Source organism: Fringilla coelebs (assembly GCF_963513975.1).
Source record: "Fringilla coelebs genome assembly, chromosome: 6".
NCBI lineage: Eukaryota > Metazoa > Chordata > Aves > Passeriformes > Fringillidae > Fringilla > Fringilla coelebs.
The window spans coordinates 17,922,193-17,948,002 of record NC_140034.1 but is presented as its reverse complement, the minus strand read 5'-3'; the positions used below and the strand labels follow the sequence as shown (position 1 = coordinate 17,948,002).

At 38.5% G+C, this 25,810-nt stretch overlaps 1 protein-coding gene across 2 annotated transcripts in view; it reads right to left on the bottom strand.

Annotated features, from left to right (window-relative positions):
• Positions 1-7,430: 7,430 nt before the first annotated feature.
• Positions 7,431-25,810, bottom strand: part of EML5 (EMAP like 5) — a gene marked incomplete at both ends in the record, with an annotated part of 91,483 nt that continues 73,103 nt past the window's right edge. The window contains 15 exons of one of the 2 annotated variants that reach the window (XM_084208540.1): positions 7,431-7,467; positions 7,773-7,873; positions 8,697-8,850; positions 9,219-9,322; positions 10,195-10,357; positions 11,578-11,750; positions 11,952-12,140; positions 12,627-12,741; positions 14,649-14,806; positions 16,707-16,915; positions 17,805-17,978; positions 20,840-20,860; positions 22,724-22,822; positions 23,503-23,632; positions 24,667-24,796. In XM_084208540.1, coding sequence (XP_084064666.1) covers positions 7,431-7,467; positions 7,773-7,873; positions 8,697-8,850; positions 9,219-9,322; positions 10,195-10,357; positions 11,578-11,750; positions 11,952-12,140; positions 12,627-12,741; positions 14,649-14,806; positions 16,707-16,915; positions 17,805-17,978; positions 20,840-20,860; positions 22,724-22,822; positions 23,503-23,632; positions 24,667-24,796 — 1,957 coding nt within the window. The remainder of the gene's footprint in view (positions 7,468-7,772; positions 7,874-8,696; positions 8,851-9,218; positions 9,323-10,194; positions 10,358-11,577; positions 11,751-11,951; positions 12,141-12,626; positions 12,742-14,648; positions 14,807-16,706; positions 16,916-17,804; positions 17,979-20,839; positions 20,861-22,723; positions 22,823-23,502; positions 23,633-24,666; positions 24,797-25,810) is intronic. The other variant, XM_084208541.1, reaches the window with a different exon arrangement.

Below are 25,810 nucleotides of genomic sequence, written 5' to 3'. Positions count from 1 at the left end.
GTGACCTGACAGGGGACTGGAGAGAAGAGGACAGGAGAGGATGTGCTCTGGTGTTGCACAGAGCACTGCTGGAATAGGTTTCCAGATGAAAGACTGCAAAGAACATTATTTTTCTACAGAATTTCCCAATGCCTTCATTAGCTGTCCCTTGCAGAAATAGCTGCCACCATGAAGCTATTTTCCATGTGAGATGAGGAGACAAGAATTTGTAAGGGCAGCAGAAAACCAGGACCATCTCCATTGCTGCATTTCTACTGCTGTGCTGGGCTGTCACCAACCCACAGTGTTCAGTGTGAGAAAAGCTTTTCCTCTGCTAAAAACAGTGAACAAACCAACCTACAAAGCTAAACCTGCATTTTTTTTTTTTTTAATGAAATGGTTCTAATGCATTTACTTAGTTTGTCATATTTTCAAGTTATCATTTTGGACTGGAGTGTATTCTAATATGGAATTTTACTTTAAAAATGCCTTAGCTTGCTTCACCTATCCGTAATGCAGCTTTTCCCTTACTTTATTCTGTATACATATAACTGAACTAAAAAAGCAGAAATTAAGCTAATTACCAGATACTGCTTAAAAAGAAAAAATCAAGCTATTTTCCCCCTGAAACCACAACACCAGGGTACATAGTAGCAAGAAAAGGAAAAACAGACCAGAAATGTGTAAAGTACTACCCAACAGCACCAACTTTCACGAAAGTATAGGAAACCATTTTTATTTCATGCAATGTGTGTCTGCTCATGCCTGGAGTTCCTTTAGGAAGGATATTTACTGTATTCCAAAAGAATACAGTGTCACACATGTCCTGGGTGCAACTGGTGGTTGAAAAAATCATGGTGTTATGGCAGTACCACTTCCAGCTCCATTGCATGGAAAGATCCATCCCCCCTTATCCCCCATCTCAAGAATTTGCAATTAAGTTAATAGAAAATTAAATTTCAGCAACAGAATGCTTGGGATTGGCTTTGGTCATTACAAATGACCACAGTAATAGCAAATCTGTGGTTAAAGTTGAGCCTCTCGGCCACGACATTGGAAAAATAAACTTACTTGGTGGCTGGGAGGGGGGAACTGGGCTTCTGTGGGAAGGAGGCAGAGTAGTAAGAGCCAAAGCTAATGAAGGAATAACGAAGAATATTACATAAACGTGTCTTTTTTTACCCTAAAGGCATACAATCCTGCAGAGGACTGAAACTAAAATACCCCTCTACTACAGCCCTTTTTCATAACCCAGCAATGCAATGCTCATTGCAATAATTTACATTTTATTCTTATGGCCTCATCTTTTTCCTCAGCCCTACTGAGCAGCTGAAGGCAGCACCAGCTTTATGAGCACCACACACAATGGGACACGTTAGAAAACTGGTAAAGCACAACTGGCCTTAATCCTCTGGTTTTACACACCCATTATGTGGGTGCCACTTAGTAGTTAAGTGGATACAACCTGCTTTCCTTTACAAACAGTGCCAGTCATACAGATCCTCACATCACTGGAAAAAACATGACAATACTTTGGGGGATAGCATTAAAAAACATTTGAGGTTTTGGTTTCTTCCTGTTTTTCAATAAGCTCTCACATGACATCAGTGCCCAAACTAAGAGAGATATGTGCTGCAAAGGGCAAAATCACTTTGTAGGGTCTTGAAGGTATGCTACAAACAGCAATAGAAACTAAGGAAACACCTATTGTTGGCTTCTGGAAGAGAAATCCAAACATACCAAGCAATAGGAACATCCTGCCTCTCGTCCCAAACTCAACTGCCCTCTTGCAAATGGAGAAGGATCAGTCCTGCTATTCATGCACAAATTTTGTGTTTCTTACAAAGAGTTGCTACAAGTCCAGTTGTCTAACCAGCATCTATAACGGGTTTGGATTGTTTTTTACATAAAGCTTACCATAATTATTTCCCTTTTTAATAATGGTTTACTATGGGATAAAATCAAGAATTTTACACTGATTTATTTCTCCAATATATACTCAGATGTATTTGTTGGGTCTAATTACATTCACCTGACTACCTCTATATTTGAAGGCCCATGGCATGGAACCGCTGAAGGAAGATTTGGCTCAAGCAGGATCTGAACCACCCTCTGCAGATTCCTCTGGCTGTCACACCTTGAGTTAAATGTAGAGCCGACAGCTTTCATGTCTGTCATCTTAAGTGTTGTAAATGCCTGGGAACAGAATCAAGAACTGCTGAATAGGAAAGAAATGAGAGGCAGTAATTGCAACAGCTTGGTTAAGAAGAGTTTTCTGAAGTATAATGTTTCTTTGGTTTAATATTTTTTTGTTTGAATAACATTTCCAGAAGAGGCCTATTAAAACAATCCATGTTTGGTTTAGGTGGAAATATAAGTAGCCTTTTAACTTCAACTCTTTTGCCTGAGCTCTCAGTACTACAGAGCATGTCTGTCTTTATAGCACTTTCTTTGTTCCACTGCATCCACTGTGAGTAACCTGCAGTTTGCTGCTGCACCTCAGCTCTGAACAGGTGTCCCACAGGTACAGGAGTGGAGACAGCAATGAGTGGGAGTGGCTGCATCTTCCCAAAAACAGAGCAACCAAAGTTGCCTGCAGCCTTTCCTTGAGCACTCTGCTGCTATCCAGTCCTTACACTTCCCAGCAGCCACTGAATGCTTCCCACCTGAAACAAGATGTTTGCAACTCACCACCACCCATGTCAGTTCCCATGTCTCTGCCTATTTTTGAGTGTTCCTTTCTCTGCTTTCCTTTCTTCTGCCTTTTCTCCATCTTTGTTTACTGGTTTCCTGTTACACCTCCTTCCACCCTATGTTCCATAATTCCAAAAAGCAGAGGAAATGATAAGCATTATGGAAATTAGAAGAATTGCCTAGTGTCATCATGCCAAGACCTTACACCTTTTGTTGTTTTGTTTTAAACAGAGGGGTGGAGAGGAGAACACACATTCCATGCTTTTTTCCACTTCCTTTCCAAAGGGGTTGGATTGCTGATCTCACACTTAACAAAAAAACAGATCAAGGTATCAAGGTTTTGACTGGTTTACTGATAGCAAATTGAGAAAACTATGGTGAGTATTTACCTGTTCTAGCATCAAACAGACTGAGAAAACAATCTAATACTTCTTAGATGCAAATGATTTTGGCAAGGAAACCTATTGTGGCTTTTATGCATACTAGACACCTAAAACTATTCTGTTTGTATTTCTAAAAGGAGATATGTAGAGCTGAAGTCTGAAATCAAAGGTAAGTGAAGAGCAGAAAGCAGGGCCAACAAAATCAATGGGCTTGGTGTCATCACCCAACAGCGAATGGCATGAAGAATGACAGCAGGCTTTGGCAAGCACATGGATCTATCCACATGAGGAGAAATCAAATGCTGCTAAAAATTTTAAAAAACAGAGCCAGTTGCAAAGAAGCATAAAAAACCCAGTCAGAACAAAAAAAGCACACAAATGCAATGCAACTAGGGGTGTTTACATCACTGATGTGGCAATTCATTTTGTGATTTGCAGTCTTACTTCCCCTTCTGGAGAGTTTACAGGATGCTCCACTTTGTCCAGCACATTGACAAGATGACATCTCTCTATAGGTTATGTTAACAGAATTCTTTTAAAAAACACTTTCAGGATTAAGGCTGGTCACATCTCTGACACTGATAATGAAACAGGGAACATGTCCCCTTGCCCAATTAAATGCTGTATTTGAAGCCAAGTGCTGGTGACACTCTTACACCTTGCCCAGCACATCCAGCCTGGGCTGGCTGGGATCCCGAGGCAGGGGAGGTGCTGCCTGCCCGTGCTCGGGGTGGCTCAAGGGCTCTGGGGCTCTTGGCAAACTGGCAGCTCAAACAGTGGGCTCAGGTGCTTCAGGCAGCAGCTGAGAGAACTGGGCCATGGTTTTAAACTAAGCCACTCCTGAAAGCTATCAAAGTCCTGCTCTTGGTGCTGAAGTCCTTTGTTTTGGTCTTGTTTTAGACTGAGGAGATGCCTCACCTGCAATGGACCTGCTTTCTGATGGCACAAATCCAGGTTAGCATTAACCTGACTGCACTATGGCAACTTTCAGTTCTAAATGTGTTTATTTATTTTTTATATTTCCTTGCTCCTAGGAGCTGGATTTTCCTTATTCTCTTTTTTTTTTTTTCTAATTATGTTGATTAGCTTTCAAGGGCATATTTATTTTATTAACTGAACTGTTATTTTATTTTTACTCAGTTCTCCAGCTAATTCCTTTTACTACCAATAATATTGCTGACTAAAGATCCCAAAGATATACATTTGCTGCTAACCAAAAAGAGAAGCTACAGTAAAAAATCATCCACTGTAAGTTATTAAATTATACAAAGACCTTTTGCCTCCCCTTCCCTGGTGCAGAAGAGGTTTTCTCCAGCTTCAGGCAAAGCCCTCCTGCTCACAGTTCTCTCTGATGCTTCCAGATGAAAGGCTGTCACTAGCCCCTCCACATTCCAGCTTCTTCCCTGACCTATCCCACAGGGTTCTGTCCTCCTCTGACTTCTCTGTGGAGCATCCAGCCTCGAGCTCCCACTGCCCATCAGAACAGGCAGCCTGTCCCCGTGTACACATGCATCAAGCATGGGTGGCAACAATTAGCAAGTTACTACAGTAGCATTTAATGTAAACAGCAAATGAGGCACAGTAGCAAGCACCATCACAGACAAAAAGACCAAAAACACCATAAAGCTGCCAGCTTGGACCAGGCTGACAGCCAGCTCTTCCCTTCAGCAGAGAATCACAGCTACATTCTGCTCCAAACCGTGACTGAGGCTCTGCTCACCCTTGTCCTCAACATTTGTGATCGTTCCCAGCTGGCTGCCCCGTTTTTACCTGGCAAACCACAGAGCAGTTTCACCAGGGAAAACACTGGCTACCCATACAGGCTGCAGGAGGAGGAACAATGCTGGCAGTTCAGTTTTTAAAGCGCTCCTCAGCTTCCAGCTCCCATGCCAGCCCTTTACAGCAGGTGAGGTTTGGAAGAGAGTGAAGAAGCAGGGAGACCTGGAGGCTGCAGCCCTCAGCCCGGTGCCTCCCACCCCTTTCTGCTCATCCTTCTGCTCATTCAGCTCTGGTGTGGCCTTTGGGATTGCTCAGGGGAAAAGCACCAATGGACAAATTATCAATGGAGAGGCACAGCATTCATGAAGGGCGTAGAGGGAGGGAGGAGAAGAGGATCAGTGACAGGGATTCAAGGAACAAACTCTCTTGATCCACATACCTCCTTCACCGGGTGAAGGCCTACAGAAGAGCTCACAGAGCCTAGAATTTTGGGGGGAAAACTCAGAGAGAGAAAAATGTGGACTTTGATCTGGCAGTCCAAGTAGGACAGACTATGAGTGAGCTCTTAAGAGTCATCCATCTTGATCCAGCAAAAGGCAACTTTAAAATAGAGGCAGGACAAATCTTACTTCAAGTCCCAAAGTCCTGCACAGATGTGTTTAATAAGGGATAGAATCACAGCCATAAAAGAGCACACTGCAAACCATTTCTCTGGTAAAGAGAAGATATAAACACCAGAAACTAATTTTCATGTACAACAGACAGACAGAAAACAGGGTTATGAGATACATCACAATTCTCATATGCAATTCACCTAAACTCAAAAACATTACTGCCAAAATCTCCCTGTACACTCATGACCAAATCCTCAGAGTTTTGCTCCTGTAGAATAGCAGCTGCATGACTGGAAAGACTTTGCTAAGAACCATCATGCTGAGAAACCTGATAACTGTTTAGTTCATCAACTTCTTTAAAATAAATATTCTTTATAGATTGATATATAAAATACATTAGCTGAGAGAGTTGGGTAACTAGATTTTGTATAGCACATCACAAGGAGAGCTCAAAAGTTTGGCTCTGTAACTTTTCTCCTCCTTCTACCTGCAAGCCCTCCCATTCCCTCTGTAACCAACACGCACACAAGATGATTACAAGAAGAGATGAGGTTTATTTCTTTTTCATCTGGCATAAGAAAATGCAAGAGATGAAAAACACCAAAGCCTCTTGACTGACCTAAACAAATGCCACTGTCAAAGCAATGCTGGCTTACACAGAAAGAGATCTTTCTGTTCCCAGCAGAATGCCACAATGGGAGCAGTGCTGATAATTAGTGATTTTTGAGCCCTGCTATATTGCATGAAAATTAACTATCTGTAATGTTTCTCTATGGCATGGTTTAGACAAACAGCTGATGAAACCTTCCTCACTTGTGACCAAAACACAGCTCTGTTCAGGATTTTATTATCACTGAAATGTTTCTCCAACTTAGAATCTCAGTTACGTCGCAGGATAGAATAAATGCTCGAGGTGACAGCAGGTCCATCCAAAGAAGCAGATGATTGGACATTTTTTACAGTCAGAAGAGAAATCTGAATAGAGACATCTCCCAGCTAGTCCTAACTCTATTAAAAAGTTCAAATGTATAAAATATAATGCTTGGAAAGTTCTCTCTGAATCTCCCCTATGATGCTGAGAAAATAAAATCAATTCATATTGCTCTGAAATTCATTTTTTTTGCCACTGCTGACATCCCAAACTTTATCAACAAGAAGACTACAAAATCCTCACCCTGCTCCTCATTTCCAGCAGAGAGGCTCACAGCCCAGTCAAGTAACACAGCAATAATCTCTCTTCCACTGAGAATACTTTTATTCACAAGGCAAAAATTGGAGTTAGACTTTTAGGTAGTGGGCAAGGCACTCGCAAAGTGAGCAAATCTATTTTTGCTCATAGAACTAATTTAATGTTTAAGTGCAACAAAAACACTAAATTAGCCATGAAGATCATGCATATCCAACGGCTTTCACCAGACATGACTGTGACCCAGGCCTCTAAATACAGAAATATTTCAGTCATAAGGAATCAACTCTATTATTTTCTGCCTCATCAGATATGATGTTTCCTTTTTGACCAGCCATAGAAATATAATTTCTATTATAATAATTAAACATTTATTAAAATACTATATATTTAAGTGTTAATATATGGTCTCTCTCAGTAATAAAATATGGAATACTCTTTTTATCTATGCTATTTAGATCTCAAAACTTAAAGGAAAAACATTCATGCTGAAAATAGATCAATGTACAGCACTAGGTCAGAAATAGCATCCCTTGATTAAAACCCCAAGAACTTGCTGTGAAACTGTACATTGATTAACAATTCACTTTTTCCTTTCATCCACAAATTTTGTTTTCAACATCTGGCAGTGAGTGGAATACAAACCCAGATTATCTGACACTGAAGCAAAACTAGCAGCCTCAGTGTGTCCATCCTTCTGGCAGACTCCAGGTCCTGTCTGTCAGAGACAGATTGCTCTGTGTCTTGGGTCATTTCTTACGCATGCAGGGCACAGCAGAATGTCACATTGCAATCCTGGGTGTTTCATGCCTGGTACTTCATGCAGTTTCCTCTTTGCAAGTCTCCATGTCTCTCTCAATGAGGCATATGCACACACTTCCAAACAAATAAGCTGTGTTTTCAAAAAGATATTAAATATCAGATATAGAAGACCACAGTGTTGTTAAAAGAAATGGCTAACACAGCCAAAAGAAATTGTTTTGAATATTCATGTGAACATTTTAACTTATTAAATATTAGCTGTTCCCATTAACATTTGGGATATTTATTTAGTCACAAAGATGTTTTTCTCTGTGTACAAACAGGAAAGCAAGCACACGGACAAAAGGCTGAAGGCTGAAGTTGAGTTTTGCATTGCTGTGGAGTGTCCATGTGCAGTGCTGAGCAGATTGTGGCAGCAAGGGCAGGAACACCTACCTGCAGTCGTCCCCTCCAGCACTGACCACGTATCTGTCTCCACTTGTGAATCGAATGTTTGTTAAGTGGGCAGAGTGACCTAAAAATCGTTTGTGTTTTGCCTGAAAAAAAACCCAGATAACAACAGAATGAGAGAGTCTAAATATTCTGTACCCTCCACAAAAGGCATGCATATTTTTATCTACCTTTTTATTGCATCATGTATTTATAATGTTTAAAAGGTATATAGGTTATCAAATGTGAAAGATCTCCTGAAGGAGAGCTACTATTGGGCTGCAATGCAGATTAAATTGTCAGCCAATAAGAGAGCACTTGCAAACTGGAAAGAGTGCTCAAGCTAACGCAATAATATTAAATACATCTTATCACATGACTAACTTCCAAGTTTTGTGTAAAATTCCTGACACTGAAAACCAATTATTTTCATTGCAACTGTGTGAGCAGTTTACCCTCTGCAGTCTCAAATCCTGAAAATTAACCTTGAAAACAAATTAAAAAAACATTATAAATTAAAATTATAAAAAACCAGTAAAACAATTTAACAGTGTTAGTGAAAATCTGTAACTTTATCCATGAAGATCCACAGATGGGACTAAAATCACCATCTATCTTCCTCATCTGTCAAATGGATCAGAGATGTGGAAATTACTAAGGGCTTTGAGATTTTCCATTAGGCAGGCACTATGCTAAAGCAGACTGGCAGGCAATATTAACACCTTCAAGAGGTTATAGCAAGAGCTCCTGCACAAAATGGCAGGGAACTCTAATGTGGAGCATGCCATGAGACTGTGGAGCTAAGGAGGTACTAAAAAGCTACAAATTTAGAGAAGAAAATATTTCCATCATATGTCTTCTAGAGAAACAAGACAATATCCTAATATCAACAGCACTTGTTATTGTAACCATGCAAAAACAAGTTCTTACAAATTTTTCAGGACATGGAAAGTCAAACAGTTTGACCATGCCAAAATCATCGCCTGTTACGAGATTGATTCCCGAGTGAGAGACACAAGCACAGTTCACATCAGCTTTTTCAGCATGCCTGGACCAGATTCCAATTACTTCATCCCCTAGAACACTGAAACAGAAGACCAAGAAATTATTTTGAAAACCACAGCAAAAAAAAAGAGTCAGGTAATAGAAATCAGATCTCGTGTTCTAACTGGTTCTATTAAAATGCAATGTTTACATTTCATTTTCACACATGCACACCTTATACAGCTTCTATTCTGTAATTAAATTTTTGATCATTCCATAATTGTGTACTGAGGGAATCTGCTCTGTACTGCCTTTTGCTGTGCTGCATTTAGGGGAGCTGCTGCCAGAGCAGATGGGTGTGTTAAAAGAAAATATCTGACTGAAGGGAGTAATTACACTTTTAAATAGCAGGTGCTTCTCCTGGAAGTTCCAGGTGTTTTAACAGGTGTAAATACATGAATCATTTACCTTGTCCAAGTAGCCCATGTTATTCTGTCAATCACAGCCTGGTCCACAAGCTGCTTTCCTGAAGGCACTTCATACACTTGCCTTTTGTAAGACCCCGTAGAGACCTTTGAGGTGACCACAGAGAATTTACAATACATTAACTTGTTTCAAAAGATGAAAATATAATTCCAGAGGGCTTTGAAAAGCATTTTTGTGACAGTTACTTTTTACTCCATAGAGTAACAGCTATCAAGAAAACTTAGTCAATGAGTTGAAAATTCTCAAAAATCTATACTAGCATAAAGCAATAGTGAGAAAGCATAAGAGATCTTAACATTTAAATGTCTAATTAGTAAAAAATATCTGAAACCACTCACATTCTGCACGTATGTGTTGGTGCATCAGTATATACAAATGTGGCAAAATAAATTCCTATCTTTAATACTGACACACAGGTGTTCCTCTTGGGCTGTAAATATTGATTTTATAAGGAGAGAAACTTATTTCTCCTTTCAGATGCAAATAAAATATAGAAAGTATTTTGTATTTACTTTATTTTTATTTTAAGAAATGTCTTCAGCCCACCTATAGCTGGCAGTTGCAACACCAGGGCTTTGGTACTGCTCCACAAAGTCTAGCACTAAAAAGACCTGTAATGCCATCATGCTGGTCAGAGAGACAAAAAAATTATAGTTCCCCAGGACCTGCAGAATGACAGACTGTACTCCTTTCTCTTTTAAGACAGCCCATTAGCACCAGAGGTAAAAAGGCAGGGAGGCAGTCACAGGCAGTCTGAAATCTCTCTCTCATTTCTTTGCTTATTTTCTGTATTTGATCTCCAGGAAATCAACTTACCACTACAGCAAAGTAAGTCTGATGTCAGCAACATACTTCAACACTCAGCTACAAAACTTAGAAGTTGTCATAGGAGAATACTTGCAGAGTATCTGTCACGAGTGTTTCCCATTCAGTACCTTGAACAATTAATGACTGATACCTGGAGATAAGAGCTATCAGCAGAGAAGTCCATCTGGATCACAAAACTTGGGATATCCTTGCAATAGCTGATTCGATTTAGTGTGGGACCCAAAGTCAGATCATAAAAATCCACTGCATTCTCACTGGAACCAACTGCTAGGTAACGAGAATCTGGGCTAAACCTGAACAGATAAAAGGGTTTCATCAACACAGGCTGGCACTTACATCAGAGTATAATATTTGAGAAGTGCAGAAATTTGCATTTCAAGTGTCTGCTATCCAGAACTGAAGGGATGAAATTAAATTTTTAGGGAATTCATATCCAGCAGAAGGTGGCAATAATTTTGGTACCGATTACAAATATCAGTGAACTGGTAACATCTCTTGAATAACTCAGTTCATGATCTGATTTCATGAGCCCCTCATGGTCTAACAACTTGTGACATCCCCCTGATAATACTCTGACTCCCTTATGCTATACTTACAAGGCTAAAAACTGGAAAACTGAAGTGCTCTAACTGAAGAAAAGCCAGAACTTCGAGATGAAATGTACTGAATAAAAAAATGTGAATCCAACCTTCTCTGCACACTGGTTCTTTCTTCCAGTTTTCCTTTCTAGTCTTGAAACTCAGTAGCTTCCTGAGCTGACAAATCCCTCACAGCCACTTCTGTGTTACTGGGGAAGTTTCTTTATTTCTGTTGTCTCTGAAACATACCTTGGGACAGCTTTCCAACTCCCGTAACCCCACAACTCCTAGCAGAGCTCTCCTGCAAGGTCTCTCTTTGCTTGTTTGTCTCTCCCATCACACTTTGCTCTCCAAAACTTTCCTTAGCTGATTATAACCAATTTATCTCACAGAAACAACAGTCTGTTCCTTCACTCAGGAAACAGAAACAAAATTTACTTCTAACTCCTGTCTAACAAACACTAACAAAGAGCAAACCGACAGACTGGCATTTCCATTATCTCTCACAACCCCAGTTTTCATCTCCAAGTGTCTGATCTCATTTTACCCCCTAGGAGTCCCTTCCCTCAAGCATGTGGATCACACCACACCCTCGGTGTCACTGGCAAAGCTGCTGAGGGGCTCCATCCCCCTGTCCCTGCTGCCACCAGGATGTCCAACAGAGCCCACCCACCCCTGGGGAACAGCACTGCTCACTGGGTGAGCTCCCCACACCCCCAGCTGTTGTGACTGATGCTATCTCTTATCTCCAAGTACCTCCTCCTCTTTCTTTTTTATTCCTGGTATAATCACACAAACTCCACAATTCACTCATTGATTCAAGCTCTCTGAAATATCATTGCAATGTTTCCCAGAACACGGAGTTGTATTTCTAAAAAGCAAAATATTAGAGATTTCTAGCATAGTACAATAGACCAGGAATAACATTTTCTGACCTGATATCTTGAATTGCTGATCTCCTGTCCCTTTTTTTCCCCCAAATCTTTAGAGAGGTCACAAGCAGGATAATAAATTCTCCATTCTTCATGCCAATAGCTACCATATCACCTTCTGGGCTGTAACAAACAGTACGAGCTGCATGTCCTAAGCTGACTTTGTTCAGCATCTTCTGTCAAGAAATAAAAACCCAGAATAGTAACTGTTACTATTTGTCCATATTTTAAAAGCATCTTATGCTAATAGCTTGTTAACCTGCTAACAGCATTAAATGGATTATTTTCAGAGTATAATAAAAAAAAATTTTCAAGTCTGCAATACCATCACAAATCTTTTTTTTTTTTTCTCTAAACAAGTATTCTCTAACACCTACCTTTTCAGCAATATCCCAGAGTCTTACTGTGCCATCTTCTGCAGCAGAAAGGAAAAAGTCTCTGGATGGATGTGTTGCTAGGCCCCAGATGGGTCCATCCATATGACCATTAATTAGAATGTTACATGCAGCATTTTTCTCTCCAACTTCAATTATTTCAGCATTTCTTGTCCCAACAAGAATTTTGCCCTTAAACAATAGCGAAAGAATTATCTCTGATAAAATACATTAACCTCTCATGATGAACAGTAATTAAAATATTATCTAGAGCTATAGTTCTGTCAAGAAAGTTTGCTTAAGTCAAGTTATTAAATAATCACAGAAAATTTATTTTTTAAACTCCTCTAGTTATTAAAGTACAAAGCTCTGTAGATGTCATGATGCTGGCTGAGTTGCTGCTTGTCATTTGATATTTGATATCAAAGTGTGAAAAGAAAATGGAAAATAAATCCTTAATTAGTCTTGAATAAAAATATGTATGGAATATTATCCTAAGAAAGACTGGGATCTCACAAACTAGATGTTTTTCTGCCACAATACCAGTTGTGGACACCTTCTAGCTTAGCCTTTCATTTCAAACACTAGCTAGAAGAGAAAGCAGAACTAATTTATCTGATATTCAGAAGTCAGCCACAAGTGATGAGCTGTGTTTCCCAGCCAGGCAGCTTTGCTCACCTTGCCTCTGCAAACAGAGCGCACGCAGTCCGTCATCTGTCCCGTCTCCAGTCTGAAGGCGCGACAGCGCTTCAGCTCCTGGTCCCACAGCTTGACTGCTCCTCCTTCCTTTGAACTGGGAAGACACCAGGAAGAACCATGAGTACCACAGCTGCCACAAAAAGGACAGTTAGTGAATGAAAGAACTGCGTTATTTAATGAACTGTACTGCAAACGAGGCATTTTAGTATGTTTTACATTGTCTAAGATTCTGTTTGCCTGAACAGTTGATGTGAACATGCTGAGCCTCAGAGCCCAGAAAAAAAAAAAGATTCCCAGTCCTCACTGTTCTACTTTACAGAGCAAGCTGAAAGATGGGTGCTGCTCAGCTTAGTCTGAATGAGCAGCTCTGAGGGAATCTGTCTAGTCAGAACAGTTATCTTATAGTCAGAGAGGCAGAGATTTTCAAATTAGAGTTGAAAGAAACTGAAGAGGTATGTATTTTACTTCTGTGAAAAAAACCCGAATATTTTCACTTCTGTGAAAATGTCACTATTTTCACTGCTGTAAAATAAAACACACAGATACAGCAGAAAAACCACACAGCTAATAGGCATTAATTATGCAAACACTAAGTATTTCCCTCCCACTTGCAAAAAAAACCTGGTATTTCAGTATAGAATACATTGAAATAAAAAAAAGTTTCTAAAAAGAAGATAATGTTTATTGAAACAGTGATAAATCTGGCATCTCTAGTTGAGCTGGGATGTGTCTTATCTGTCTTCAATCCCCCCTAATGGAAACAGAAAAACAGTGTTCCACAATATCCAGCTGCTTGTGTTACAGCTTTGATTACTGAACAATCTTACTAAGAACTTCAGAATGTTTAATCACAATTACTGATTTGTACTATTTTTATTTTTATTATTATTATTATTATTAAAAGAACTATAATGAATTATACATTGATACCCCTTGCAATAATATATTCTTTGCTTCCCACTAGCACTGTTTTGACATATGATTGATCATTATACTCAGCAAGAAGATTTTACCAAAACAGGCTGGTGAACTGCAACTAAGGCAGAAAAAAAGCATGCAGTCTTCCTAAATGAAATTTGTTTTGCACACTGTCAATACTTTGTTTTCCCACAGGAGATGAATTCTGGGTTCTTATTGCTATTCAATACTATTTGTTTCAGGTCAAATATCAATGATTAAGAGCCTCTGAAGCTAAGTGGTAGAGAGAACATCCTCCAAATAAAATCACAACAACATTTATAAATAGTAGAAGGAAATATTTCAAGCACAGAAGTAAGTTTTCAGTTCAGTCTGAAAATATAAGTGGCCTGTGTCCTGGCAAATGTGGCAGTATCATGTCATCAGATGGACTGCATTACAGCTGAAGCATTTTCTGATCACTAGGAAGGCATCAAAAAAATTAAAATGCTTGAGAATATATTTTGCTTGCTTGCAACCCCAGGAACAAAGAATCTTGCTGTACCTCAGATTTCAGAAAAGACAGCTTGCCTCTGCCATCATAACTAAGCAGATCTTTCCTTTGAAAGAAGTTGTGCACCATACTGCTATAAAATTTATCATTCATGTATTCAATCACATCTATGCAAATCCCTTGGGTTAACAACCTCAGTACATCTTCAGTGAAAGAATTAACCCACAAGGACTAGGTAACTTTCTAGTGCTTAAAGCTAAAGGGGTGTTGGAGCTAGAAAATCTGTAAGGCCCCTTCCAACCCTAACCATTCAATTATTCTAAATTTCAGACTAAATATGCTTTCTCTTGCATGCTTTCTCTTGTAATAAATGGGAAAAATAGCTGAGTTGAGGCTCATATGGGGCTACCTACATTTTGGAGGTAAACACCACTTGGAGGTGGTGGCTGCTCTATTTCTTAATACCTATCAAGCATCTGAAAGGGACCACTCTTCTACCTTTAATGTCTCAAATATAATTGATGGCATGAATCCAAACCATTTTTAAAGAGTAAACATGCATGCAGAACAAAAGAAAAGAGAAGACTCACGGTCTTTCCTTGCCTCCTGTAACAATCAAGCCATCCCTCAGTGTGGTGTACATGGTGAAAACGGGGCCGTTGTGAGCCTTGGCCACAATTCGGACCAGCACATGATCTTTCCAAACACAAACATCTCCACTGATAGTACCTGTAAATGTCAAGTTATTCTGAAAAGGGGAAAAACATACTCATCATCTGATTCTGAGCAAGGTAGGAAGAAAAACATTCAGAAATAAAGACCATTTGCATTTAGAGGCTGACTTGCTTTTGTTTGCTGTTGCAAAAGAGGAAACTGTGGAAAGGGCAATAAGAACCTCCAGAGATGAAACAATGAGCTACCATACTCCTTCTTGAAGTCTGACAGATGCTTTATTGTAGCTTGAAGAAAATCATTGCATTTCTTTTTGCAAAGAAGAAATGCAATGACTTAAGCTTCAGTCATATGGTTATCTATGCTTTCAGCCTATCAGGTGTGCAAGGTGTGGTAAAAAAAGTACAATACCACAATAAGTACTGACATTCTACACAAGCACACAAGCAGGCAATTTGCATCCTCCTGCTATATACATTATGCTTGCAGTTCAGGTGAAGAGACTCACACAATTACAGTAACCTTTAGCTCAGGAGGAAAACATTTTGACTTAACTTAGAATCAAAAGCTGCCTGTTCTTTACTTCTGCTTCCCGCTCTTGAAAGGTAATAAAAATAAATTTCATTACCTCTGAAATTAAAGTGCTATTTATTAGGATTCCAACAGAAACTGGTTATTGAGCAAAACTGGTTTTGAATCCTCAAATTCCGCATGATCATGTTTCAAGAGTAGCAGTACACATGTGCACATGTGGCACAAACACTTTCCTTGACTGAAGTGGGTTGATGCTCTACACACTTTTTTTTAAGGGGGTGTGTGTGTGTGGCTCTAATAAACTAAAAGAGAACTGGAAATGAAGATGAAAGCAGATGCCCAGACAACCCTCACAGCATTACTGTTGGGATGTTCCCATCTTCTGTTTAGGGAGAGCTGAATGAGCTCCTTCTGAGACAAAATCAGGAAGAGCGCTCCCAGAACTGCTCCCTACAGAATTATGGAGAACACCCCAGGTTTGGCTTTATTCACTTTTCACAGCTTTTCAGAAAACCCCTGGAAGCTCTGCATCCTCAAACCTCATACCAAACTTCAGGCCACACAGCATACAGCCTGATTCTCACACTAAGAACCTGTCTCTTCCTAAGAAAGTTTACAGAGGTTTCCCAAACTCCTGACTAATGCCTGGGCTGGGAATCAATAACAGTTATCATTTGGGAAATATCGTAGTGTTTTGTAAGACCTTCATATAAATCAGAGAGACACCTCTGTGTAAGAGATACTTCAGCAAAAAAAGGCAACCACAGCCCAGTTAGAGTTTCAAAAATCAAAATCAGTGTAAATTCAGTCTGGACCAAACAGTCAGATGGTCAAACAGGACAGAAATGCAGGCAATCAAAGCAAAGGACCACTTCACAAAAGGTATCTGTGGCTTTCTGCCCAGCTGAAGATATGAGCACTGCTCATGCAGATCAACTCCAGACCCAGCAGTGATGGCCTGCACATGTCCAAAAACCCCAGAGCACAAGAAACCCCGAGTGCAGCTGCCAAACAGCGTCTGACATCAAGGAATGCCCCAGGACAACGCTGCTCTCTGATCACCCATGAGCAGTAGCACATACAAATGACAAAACAATCACTTTCAGGTGGCCATAAAATCAGCCTCATTTCTACTGTTTGGTTCTTGCAGTCTAGACTCAGTTTTGTTTTACCTGGATTAAATAACAAGCAGTGTGTTATCAGCCCAAGACATCTGTGTTTGTTTTTCCAGAAAACATACAAACCCACAGTCTTTTCTGCTCTAAAGGAAGCTGGTACTAGTTCTAACTAGCAGGTGAGCATTAGGAATGCTAAACAGAGTTTAGTAAAGTATTTTATATACTCATTAGCAGGTTATAAAAGTCTGACTGAACCGGATAAAGGCAGAAGAGTAAAGAAAGTTTGGTTTTATGCATTTTCAGGTGGTTTGTTGAAGTACATACCGCTCCAAAAGCTACAGAAAGCATCGTCTGCATGCGGGCATCTTCTATGGAGCTCAGCAGCCCTTTTTTACTGAGGAGAGCTCTTCCAGCCAGTGTCCAGAACCTTACATGTTTTACTCCCACAGAAACAAACTGTGTATCTGAATCTGGCCTGAATTCTGCTACAAATATACGCTGGTTATGACCAGCTCGGCTGGCAATTTTGGCACCTGGCAGAAAGAAAATGGACATTTTGACTTTGCTGAGAAAAACACACATTTCTGGTTAAAAATGTTAGAATAATTTTGACCCATATGAAGATTCCTCAGTTGGGATCCTTAGCTGCCATTCTGAATGTCTATCCACCTTTAAGATGGACACAGGCATGTTCTGACCACACATCCTTCATCCTACCTAAGATTGTACAAATACACATCTGACATTGCATCCACCCCCACAGGATCTATCAGACAAGCTATGAAAGATCACTTGTTATTCACTTAATAGCTGACATTTAAAATTCTGAGAGCCACTCTCCCAAAGAGAGAGGGAGCAAACCTCTAAGACTAGAGAATCAGATCCATAATCTGGGCATGGCTTTGTCAGGCAGAAAGGAGACAAGGAAAGGAGCTCAAATCTCTTTAGTCTAAATCAGAAATACAGATCAAAGCTGATCTGAAGACATGTAGCATAGCTTAAGGCAACAATTATATAAGATGCATAGAGGAGTTATCTTGGCACCCTATTTCTGCAATTTTCAACTTTTGGGAATAATCTCAGGAGTATGACAACCTAGTCAGTAATAAGACTTTAGAGAAGAATAAAGTAATAATAATAGTAATGATGATGACAATTTTAACGAAAAGAAATCCCTACATTATTCTTACTGGAAATCAGGGAGCTATTTTGATCTTTACACAATAGTTTCAAAGGAGATATATTCAGCATCACTAGAATGGGTAAACACATCTATTTTAGATCTTGTACAGAGCACAGTGCACAGCATTTATTGTAAGAATTTTTGATCAGCTGATGCTTTAAAGTTACACTCGCTCTTGACTCAAGCCGACATACCTCTACCAATGTAAACACCTTCTACAAAACCAGTCTCTTTCCTACCTTCCTGCCACTTCCAAATGGTAATGGTGTGTTCAGGATCCAGCCCTACAGACAGCAGCAGTTTGCCAGTGGCACTGAAACTGACGGAGCAAACGCCCTTGGAATGGTAGCACCGCAGCACCGACAGCGTCTGCTTGTTCATTGCATCCCACACGTGAATAGAAGGAGCTGTAGCTACACAAAGATGAAAACATGCCATTAGTAGGCATTTTGAAAATGGGTAATGATTTACTTATTGAAGCAGTTAATACTTTTTTTATGAGACAAAATTGCTGTGATCAGATGGGGGGGGGGGGGGGGAAAGAAGGAAAGAAAAGAGATTTTGGCCTCCATTTGGAAAACAATTTATGACAAACAGGATCATTAGGTAGGATGAACAAGTTGGCCACATTACATTACCAGAGGTATTAATTTGTTACTTAACTTGTTATGGGACTTGCAAAGCACAGCAGAAGTTCTAAAAGCAAGAGCTGCCTTCTCCTGTTTTTCTCTTACTAAAACATAGAGCAGCATGCTAACTCAAAAACCTTCATAAATAAAGCTGCTCATCAAGAATGTAACTTCTCCATGGCGCTTTTGGACAACTGATGGCTACAGAGAAGTCAGTTTACAGTGCAGGGCCAAAATCTCCTTTCTACAAAATGGCCACCTGTCTGAAATGCTTGCCCTCTTAGGAGAGCATCAGCCAGACCGTCAGTTTGCTTGCCGATGCAGAACTATGGTGTTGAGTCTGCATTGTTTAGTCTGCAGGCTCTCTGCAGTAAAAAATGTCTTTCCATGCTACTCATGTCTGTGATTGTCTCTAACATGATGACAGCTGGTTTTTTCCCAAATGCAATGCCTTCTCAAAAGATCCTGCCATCCATATATAGTTTACGATCTCTGAGCAGCATCTAAGGCATTTCCAGCACAGTAAGGTTCTCAAACTTCTTCACTTCTGATCTCTAATAAATTTGACTGCAGAGTCCTAAGTTACTGATTCTTGTCATAGATCCAGATTCATACACTAAATTCTGTTTTGGATTCATGCTTTGTTTTTCTAACAGATAACTCTAGGCCCTCAAAGGCATGCATGTGATGGGAAACAGTAGGCACAGGGACTTAAGCAAAATTTCAGCCACATGAAACTCTGGTTTTGAGCACAATTCCACAGCTGTACTACCAAAACAGTCTTTAAAACATAATTCCTCGTTTCTTTTATTTCCCATTTGAATTTCCTCTCATGGCAGCAACAAGATGTTATCATTAACCTTTGAGAGGTACCACAGCATAGTATGGCCATGCCATTAAAACAGAAAGGGCAGGACTTGACAGAAACCAGCACTCCCCAAAAATTGTCAGCAAACTCCTTGCTGTTCTTATGGGAAGCTGAGGGAAGGGAAAGCTTTATTATGGCTCTGAACTGTTTTTCACTCTTCAACCCTCTTCTTGGTAAAACTCTGTACTACCCTTGAATAGGGCACCTGCCCTATAACCTTGGCCAAAAGTTTTCTTTTGGGTGGCAGACAGAAACTCTCACCTAGTTTTCCTGAAAAAGAATTGAGAAAATCATTCAGAGAAAGATCTGCAGGACAGAGAACATGAACTCTTAGATCCTTCTGTGTCATGGAGTCCTCCTGAATGTCTCTGTCCTGACACTGAATCCTGACTGTGTACTCAAACTTTCACAAGAGAGATGTTCTAAGGCATCATCTCCTTCTGGGAGCAGTTAGATAAAGCTACCATGGGCTGGCAGGACAGAAAAAATCTTTAGTAAACCTACACCCAGTCATTAGGAAACTTGAATTGCCATTCCAGCCTAGTACGAACATTACTGCTACAAGAACACCTGCACCACTGTGGATGACTGAAAATTGGAACTAGAAAAGCAAAAGTTGTTGGCAAGGATGCCAAAAGGCATCAATAAATTTTAAGTAAAACTATTCAATTTTCTAATGAAAGCAGGAAGCAGCTTGGATTCCAGACTAATGGTTCCAGAAAGAAGAAAAGAGTTCAGAGTGCTCATTTCAGGCAGTGTCAACAGAAGTCAGTAATATACACAAGCTCAGACTGAAGTTGCAGTAGGAAGAAGGCATGTGAGACAGGGAAAGTGTCCAGCCACCATATAGATGGTGAACATCATACAGACTATAGATGTTCTTTCATATAAATATCCATATCATCATTGGTTTTTAAAATACAGGCTAGAAGTGTGGGAAAAGGTACCTATATTCTTCCTGCCATCCTTAGAGCAAGCACCATTTGCCATATTTAAGAGAAGTCAACACACATTAAAGATGTCAATGTGCACTTGTTCTTACAGAACAGCCTTTAGATCCACATGAAGATGATGACACTTTCTATTACACATGACCACATTTATGCATCTCTGAAGATTCTTCACAAGACAAATATGGTTGCTCAACAATGAATTCATTCGCACATGATGGTGATGAGTTTTTGCAATTACAGTTGAAAAAAAACATGTTAATAAAAAATATCCCAGTCAAGACTGTCAAAATGTCAAAGACCCAAAATGGTAGAGGAAAAATTAAACTAACATCATAAAAAGCATTTTGGATCAATGGTAATAACTGCATGGCAATTGTACATAAATGTGAAAGGTGATTAGTTTTTTCACTCAGTCACCTAGGCCTCCTCAATAGAATTTATTTTAGAAATGCATGTTTAAAATTACACTCAGCTGAAGGTCTAAACCAAATGTTGTCAGCCCCAACATATCTACAAAACCGGCAAGCATACCCAGGAATGCTACAGCAGCAGTGTATATTAGAACTCACTAATCACTAAGCAGCAAGAAGGGAATATGCTTCAACAAGAGTAGCTTTTAACTGTGTTCTAACATTGTAAATTTTGATATATTTACAGTATGCTGAGCTGTTTTGACTTCTCTTCAGTGCTGACAGTAATATGACTGATACAAGGGGTTTAGTAAACTAAAAATGAATTCACATCACTTATGGCTCTGTAAAGCTGCAGATGGCTACTAGAGAGACTACCTACTCCTGAAGATGTCAAAATTTTGTTTCCCTTACCTGACATATCTGCTGAGTCTCCTGTAATGGAAAAGCAGCAGAAAAATAATTAGATCAGAAGTAAGATAAGTGCTAAAGAAAATATATGCCACATTCAGTGTAATTTCTTAACACACACCTTGATGTCATCTTTTTGCATTGCAGCAGCACCAATTCTGCTGTTGAAGATGAGTAATTACTGATAAAAGGAGGTCACATCAGAAATAAATCATAGAATTAATATATTGAATGAATGAATATCTTTTGATTTCCATTTTGAGCTACAACACAAAAATCCAGTTTTGGTGTATGTTAGGTCGCTCTCAGCCAAAATAAATGAAAAACCTATTTTTTCATGTCATTGATATTTTAACAAAATAAGTGAGAAAAAATGCTAAGAAGTAGCATGTGAGTACCTGAAGATTCAATAAATCTTTTTAAATCATGATGGTGACACTGTTTGTGCCAACCATATCAGTAGGAAAAGTAGCAGCAGTTCTTTATAGAGTATATACACTCCTCCACATCACTTCAAAATCAGAAAAGAAGTGCTCTTTTAAGATATTTCACTTCCAGCTTATTTTTAATTTTCTGCTTAAAAGTATATGTAATTTTTAAGGGTCATCTGCCTCTGATTGGTATGCCTTAATCCACATTACAAAACAGTTCATAATTGTCCTACTGCTAGTTGATGTGGAAATGGTTATGAAAATAAAAAAAGAATTAAGTCCTGTGTTTTGTCTTGGGTAAGATGAACACTGCAGAAGAAAAATTTTCACATTCCTCCACTACAGAAAGCCAAACAGGGCCAGATTAAGAAATATGATGAAAAAGCAAATTCTTAAAGGCAATAAAAGGTTTGTAATTCCTGCAAATGTTCAAACCATAGACAAATATCTGCTGATGATTTTTTCCATTTAAATAATTTCCATTCAAAATTTGTTTTCAATGATGTGAGGCAAGAAACTCACCAAGAAAGGAAGCTATTTTAGCTAAGAGGCTACTATTATCAATGAGTCAATTTTAATGAGACAGGCACCTAAAAATCCAAAAGACACAGGAGAGCAGGTAATAAACTCTGCAGAACTGATTTTAGCTATATCAAACTTCTAAAACAAACCTAAAGGAAATAAAAAGTTATTTTGGCTGAAATCAAATAAGGGTTTTTTTTGCATTCTATGCCCTGAAGAAAATAATGTGGGTTTGAATCTGCTGAGAACCAATAGAAGATATGAAAACTACAGCCAGATTGTAGGGCTACAAAAATCACTACTACAAAATCTAGAAACAGCAATTTCTATCAGCTATGCCAATGCAAAATGTGGGTTTTTTTGAGTTTTTTGTTTTGTTTTTTTTAACCTGGTTAGACCATAGATCTTAATGTCACTATGAAATATACATATGCTTTCCTTCTAAATCTCAGTTTATCTGTAGGGAACACCATTAGGGTTTTGGTTCTGCCTAGAATATTACAACTATATCATATCCAACCACCAAGTGGGTATTATAAATCTGCCTGATGAGGTAAAACCTACATAAGACTGGCATGGATTTTAAGAAATGAAGGTTAGCTCTATTCAGCTTCTTTGGAAGGGCAATGACTCTTTGGAAGGTCTAACACCAGCTGATAGTTCAATACAACCAGAATAATTTAATGGGGCTTAAGATTTCTGAGAAATTAGTTTTGATAATACTCCAAGCAAAAGATAAGTTTAATCTTTCATGCCTCAATATTTTTTGTCAACTTTATTCAATTACACTCAAAGAAACATATAAAGAGGACAGGTAACTGAGTAAGACTCGTACAAACGGAGATAGCATAATCAAATATTTTTATGATTTATCATGAATTTACAAGGTTCTGATTGCATGCTGTTAATTCTTTTTACAAAAATACAAACATACCTACTTGGCCAGTTGCCACTATGTTGGTAAACTTGGGGTGCTGATTCACAGTGAGGCACAAAATATCATCATTGTGTTCCTGGTAAAATGACTGAGAGCCTAAAAATAAGAAAAAAATGCATCAAACCCTAGTTCAACTTTAATTAAAACATTTATACACACATAGACATGGCTAATGTTTGAAAATTTTATAGCATATGTTAGAAGACAGCATTATGGTCATGTTGCATTTTGAAGCTTAAAACCAGAAAACAGAAACTCCTAATTTCTTTATCTGGACTTCAACACACAGCACTCAGTAACTCCAAACATTTCCCTCAATGAAGCTGCTTAACTATCTCAGAAACAAATGACATTGTGTACTTTTTTAAAGGTCTAAGTTATCTAAACTGGGTTGTTGTGAAAGAATGTACGCGATACAGATGACTGAAAAGTAAACGAAATAAAAATATTAACTTCTTCTTAGAAAAAAAATTAAATTGCAATTATCCCATTGTTCAGCTCTTTTAGTTTCTGTGATCATTTCAACACACAAATTTCAGAAAGCTAATACCAAAAAACCCAAATCTTCATTTCCTTTAAAGCTCAGCCTTCAGAACATTTCAGTACACTTGTTTGCTTATGCAGCTATTATGAATATTCTCTACAGACTGAAATTTTAGGAACAAATAACATTTTTTCCGCATATTTTTACAATACTTAAAGTATATTAATTACTTTAAAAACTGTTACTCCATGTGTGCAAAGAAACATTTTCCCTCCAGTAGGTTTTCTCCTACCTGTTGCCACATTATACAAGATGCCAACAGATGCAGTGTGATAAATTACATCAGCACCATCATTCAAATAGTGCACATTGTTTCTGCAGTCCTTGCCTCGATACCCAAACACCAGCTCCAAAATTAGGTCCTAAAAAAGATATTCACATCAGTAGATTTACCAAACCTTAAAGCAGTTATGAACTTCACATTCCTCTGTAGGATTTTATTTTTTAAATTATGTCCTCATGTAGTAAGTGACATGTGAAGGCAACAGAAACTGGGCTCGTGCCTCCCCTGTCAGTTTACACAGCTGCTCATTCTTGTCACACACAGCTGTGTCAGACCTTTCACCTCTCAGGGGATGCTGCAGAATGTGTATACAATACACACAGACATAAATATATACACTGAAAGAGATACTCATGCACATGAACATAAATAAATAAAATGCAGTGAAGAATAAACTCCTTTTAATGCAGAAGACACTAAGAAACAAAGAATGACAAACACTGGTCCTCAATTTAATTCCAGCCAGCAACTAGAAACCCAAATTACAGCCTAAAACTTCTAGAGCACTGATGTCAAAAAGCTGTTTATTATGCTACACCAAATATTTTGCAGAATAAACAATATTTGGGTTGGTAAAGAACTGCATTTTCCAAGGTTAGATGAAATTTTCACTTCAGATTAACCAAAAATTGGTATATTTATTTGCAATTCCCATGTAATGAAAAAACAGGTGCCGAAGCTAAACTTATCATTAATAGAATTTAAAAAATTACTTCTAAAACTCTGATCAGTGATGAATTTAAACTGAAACTATAAAATAAATTCTAAGAAGACTGGAATTAAAAAATTATTAGTTTCATTAGCAACAATACACCCTTTAACAATCCAGTTATCTATACGAGGCATCCTGCTTTCTACAGCCATTTATGAGGTTTCATGATTACTAAGAATTGAGTTATACTCCATTTTATTTGCAAGAAAAAGAAATATAGTCTTTTTTTTATTCATAAGAAAAAATTCTCTCCCACTTTTTCTACTATTTACCCAGTATCCACTATTTCCACTTTTGATACCTTTAGAATAAAACAATCATTTAACGTGTTCATAGGTGTGTCAGTTTCTGGCAAGACAAAGCCCTAAAAGAAGAAGAGAAGAGCAAGGTATCTTTCTTACCTCTATGGGTCTCTTTTTTTTCCCCACATTATTTGTCTGCAGTTTCTCCGGCTGTGGCAGTGCCCTACTAACTGGTGGTCTGAAACAAAGAACTGTGAATAAGAGAAGGCTGTCCGTCACCCATTCCATGCTAACAGCAACCTTCCACCCTGCCAATGCTCTGGGAAATCTTACAGCCTGTCCTGCTCATATTCATCTGCATCTTCAAAATAAATACCTCTGTCAAAGGAGGAGGAAAAACCTAAAAATCCTTGGTTTTAAATGCTAGGTTCTCTAATTCTTCAACAATCCATGGGGTTAATGCAAAAGTTTGTTTGAAATAACTGAGCACTTTTAAAATATTTTTTGCTTTCTCAAGCTATGTTTTTAAGGTACTTTCATCTTCTCTGCAGCAATTTTTCTGAAGAGAGGCTTACCTGATTAATCTATGCCTGTTCCCACATGCCTTCAGCAGACCCCTAAGTTTTCCTATTTTTGCCATAGTTTGTAAAGAACTCCAGATGCACCTGCCCATTCACTCCTACACCAATGATGTGTGAAATGTGATGTTGGTCAAAGCTTACGTGGAAGAAAACCAAGACCGTGCAAATGCAGGGGTAACAGCCACAACCTATGTTCCACTGTTTTGAATAGTCCAGATTTAATTAAGGACTCTCAATTAGATATGTTTAACAAATGTCCATAACAACTCTCACATTACATTCAACTGTACCTATACAAAGAAACACAAACAAATAAGCTTTACTTATTAAATATATGCAACTATTCCTAGTAATTTGCAGGAGCATTGATTATTGGTCCCATAGATACAGCATTTGTGGCTGTGATAACAATCCTTTAAGCTTGATCTTTAAGAGGAACAATTAATTTTAAAATAAATTCCATGTATAAATTCAGTGATATCCAGATTATTTAACTCAGTAGGCAGTGTAATATACTAATATCAAACATGAAGCAACAGGTTGCTTTCATATTCCTTTTTAGTATGAAGTACTTCTACTTTCATCTCTGGTCTTGAGTGATGACTTTGATTCAAAATAATAACTGTATTTTCTCAGAATGATAGAATATGATTTGTTTGTACACTGTGTAGTTTGAAGGACAGGTGAAAAGCATTTTTGCAGTTATTCAAATAAAATACCAT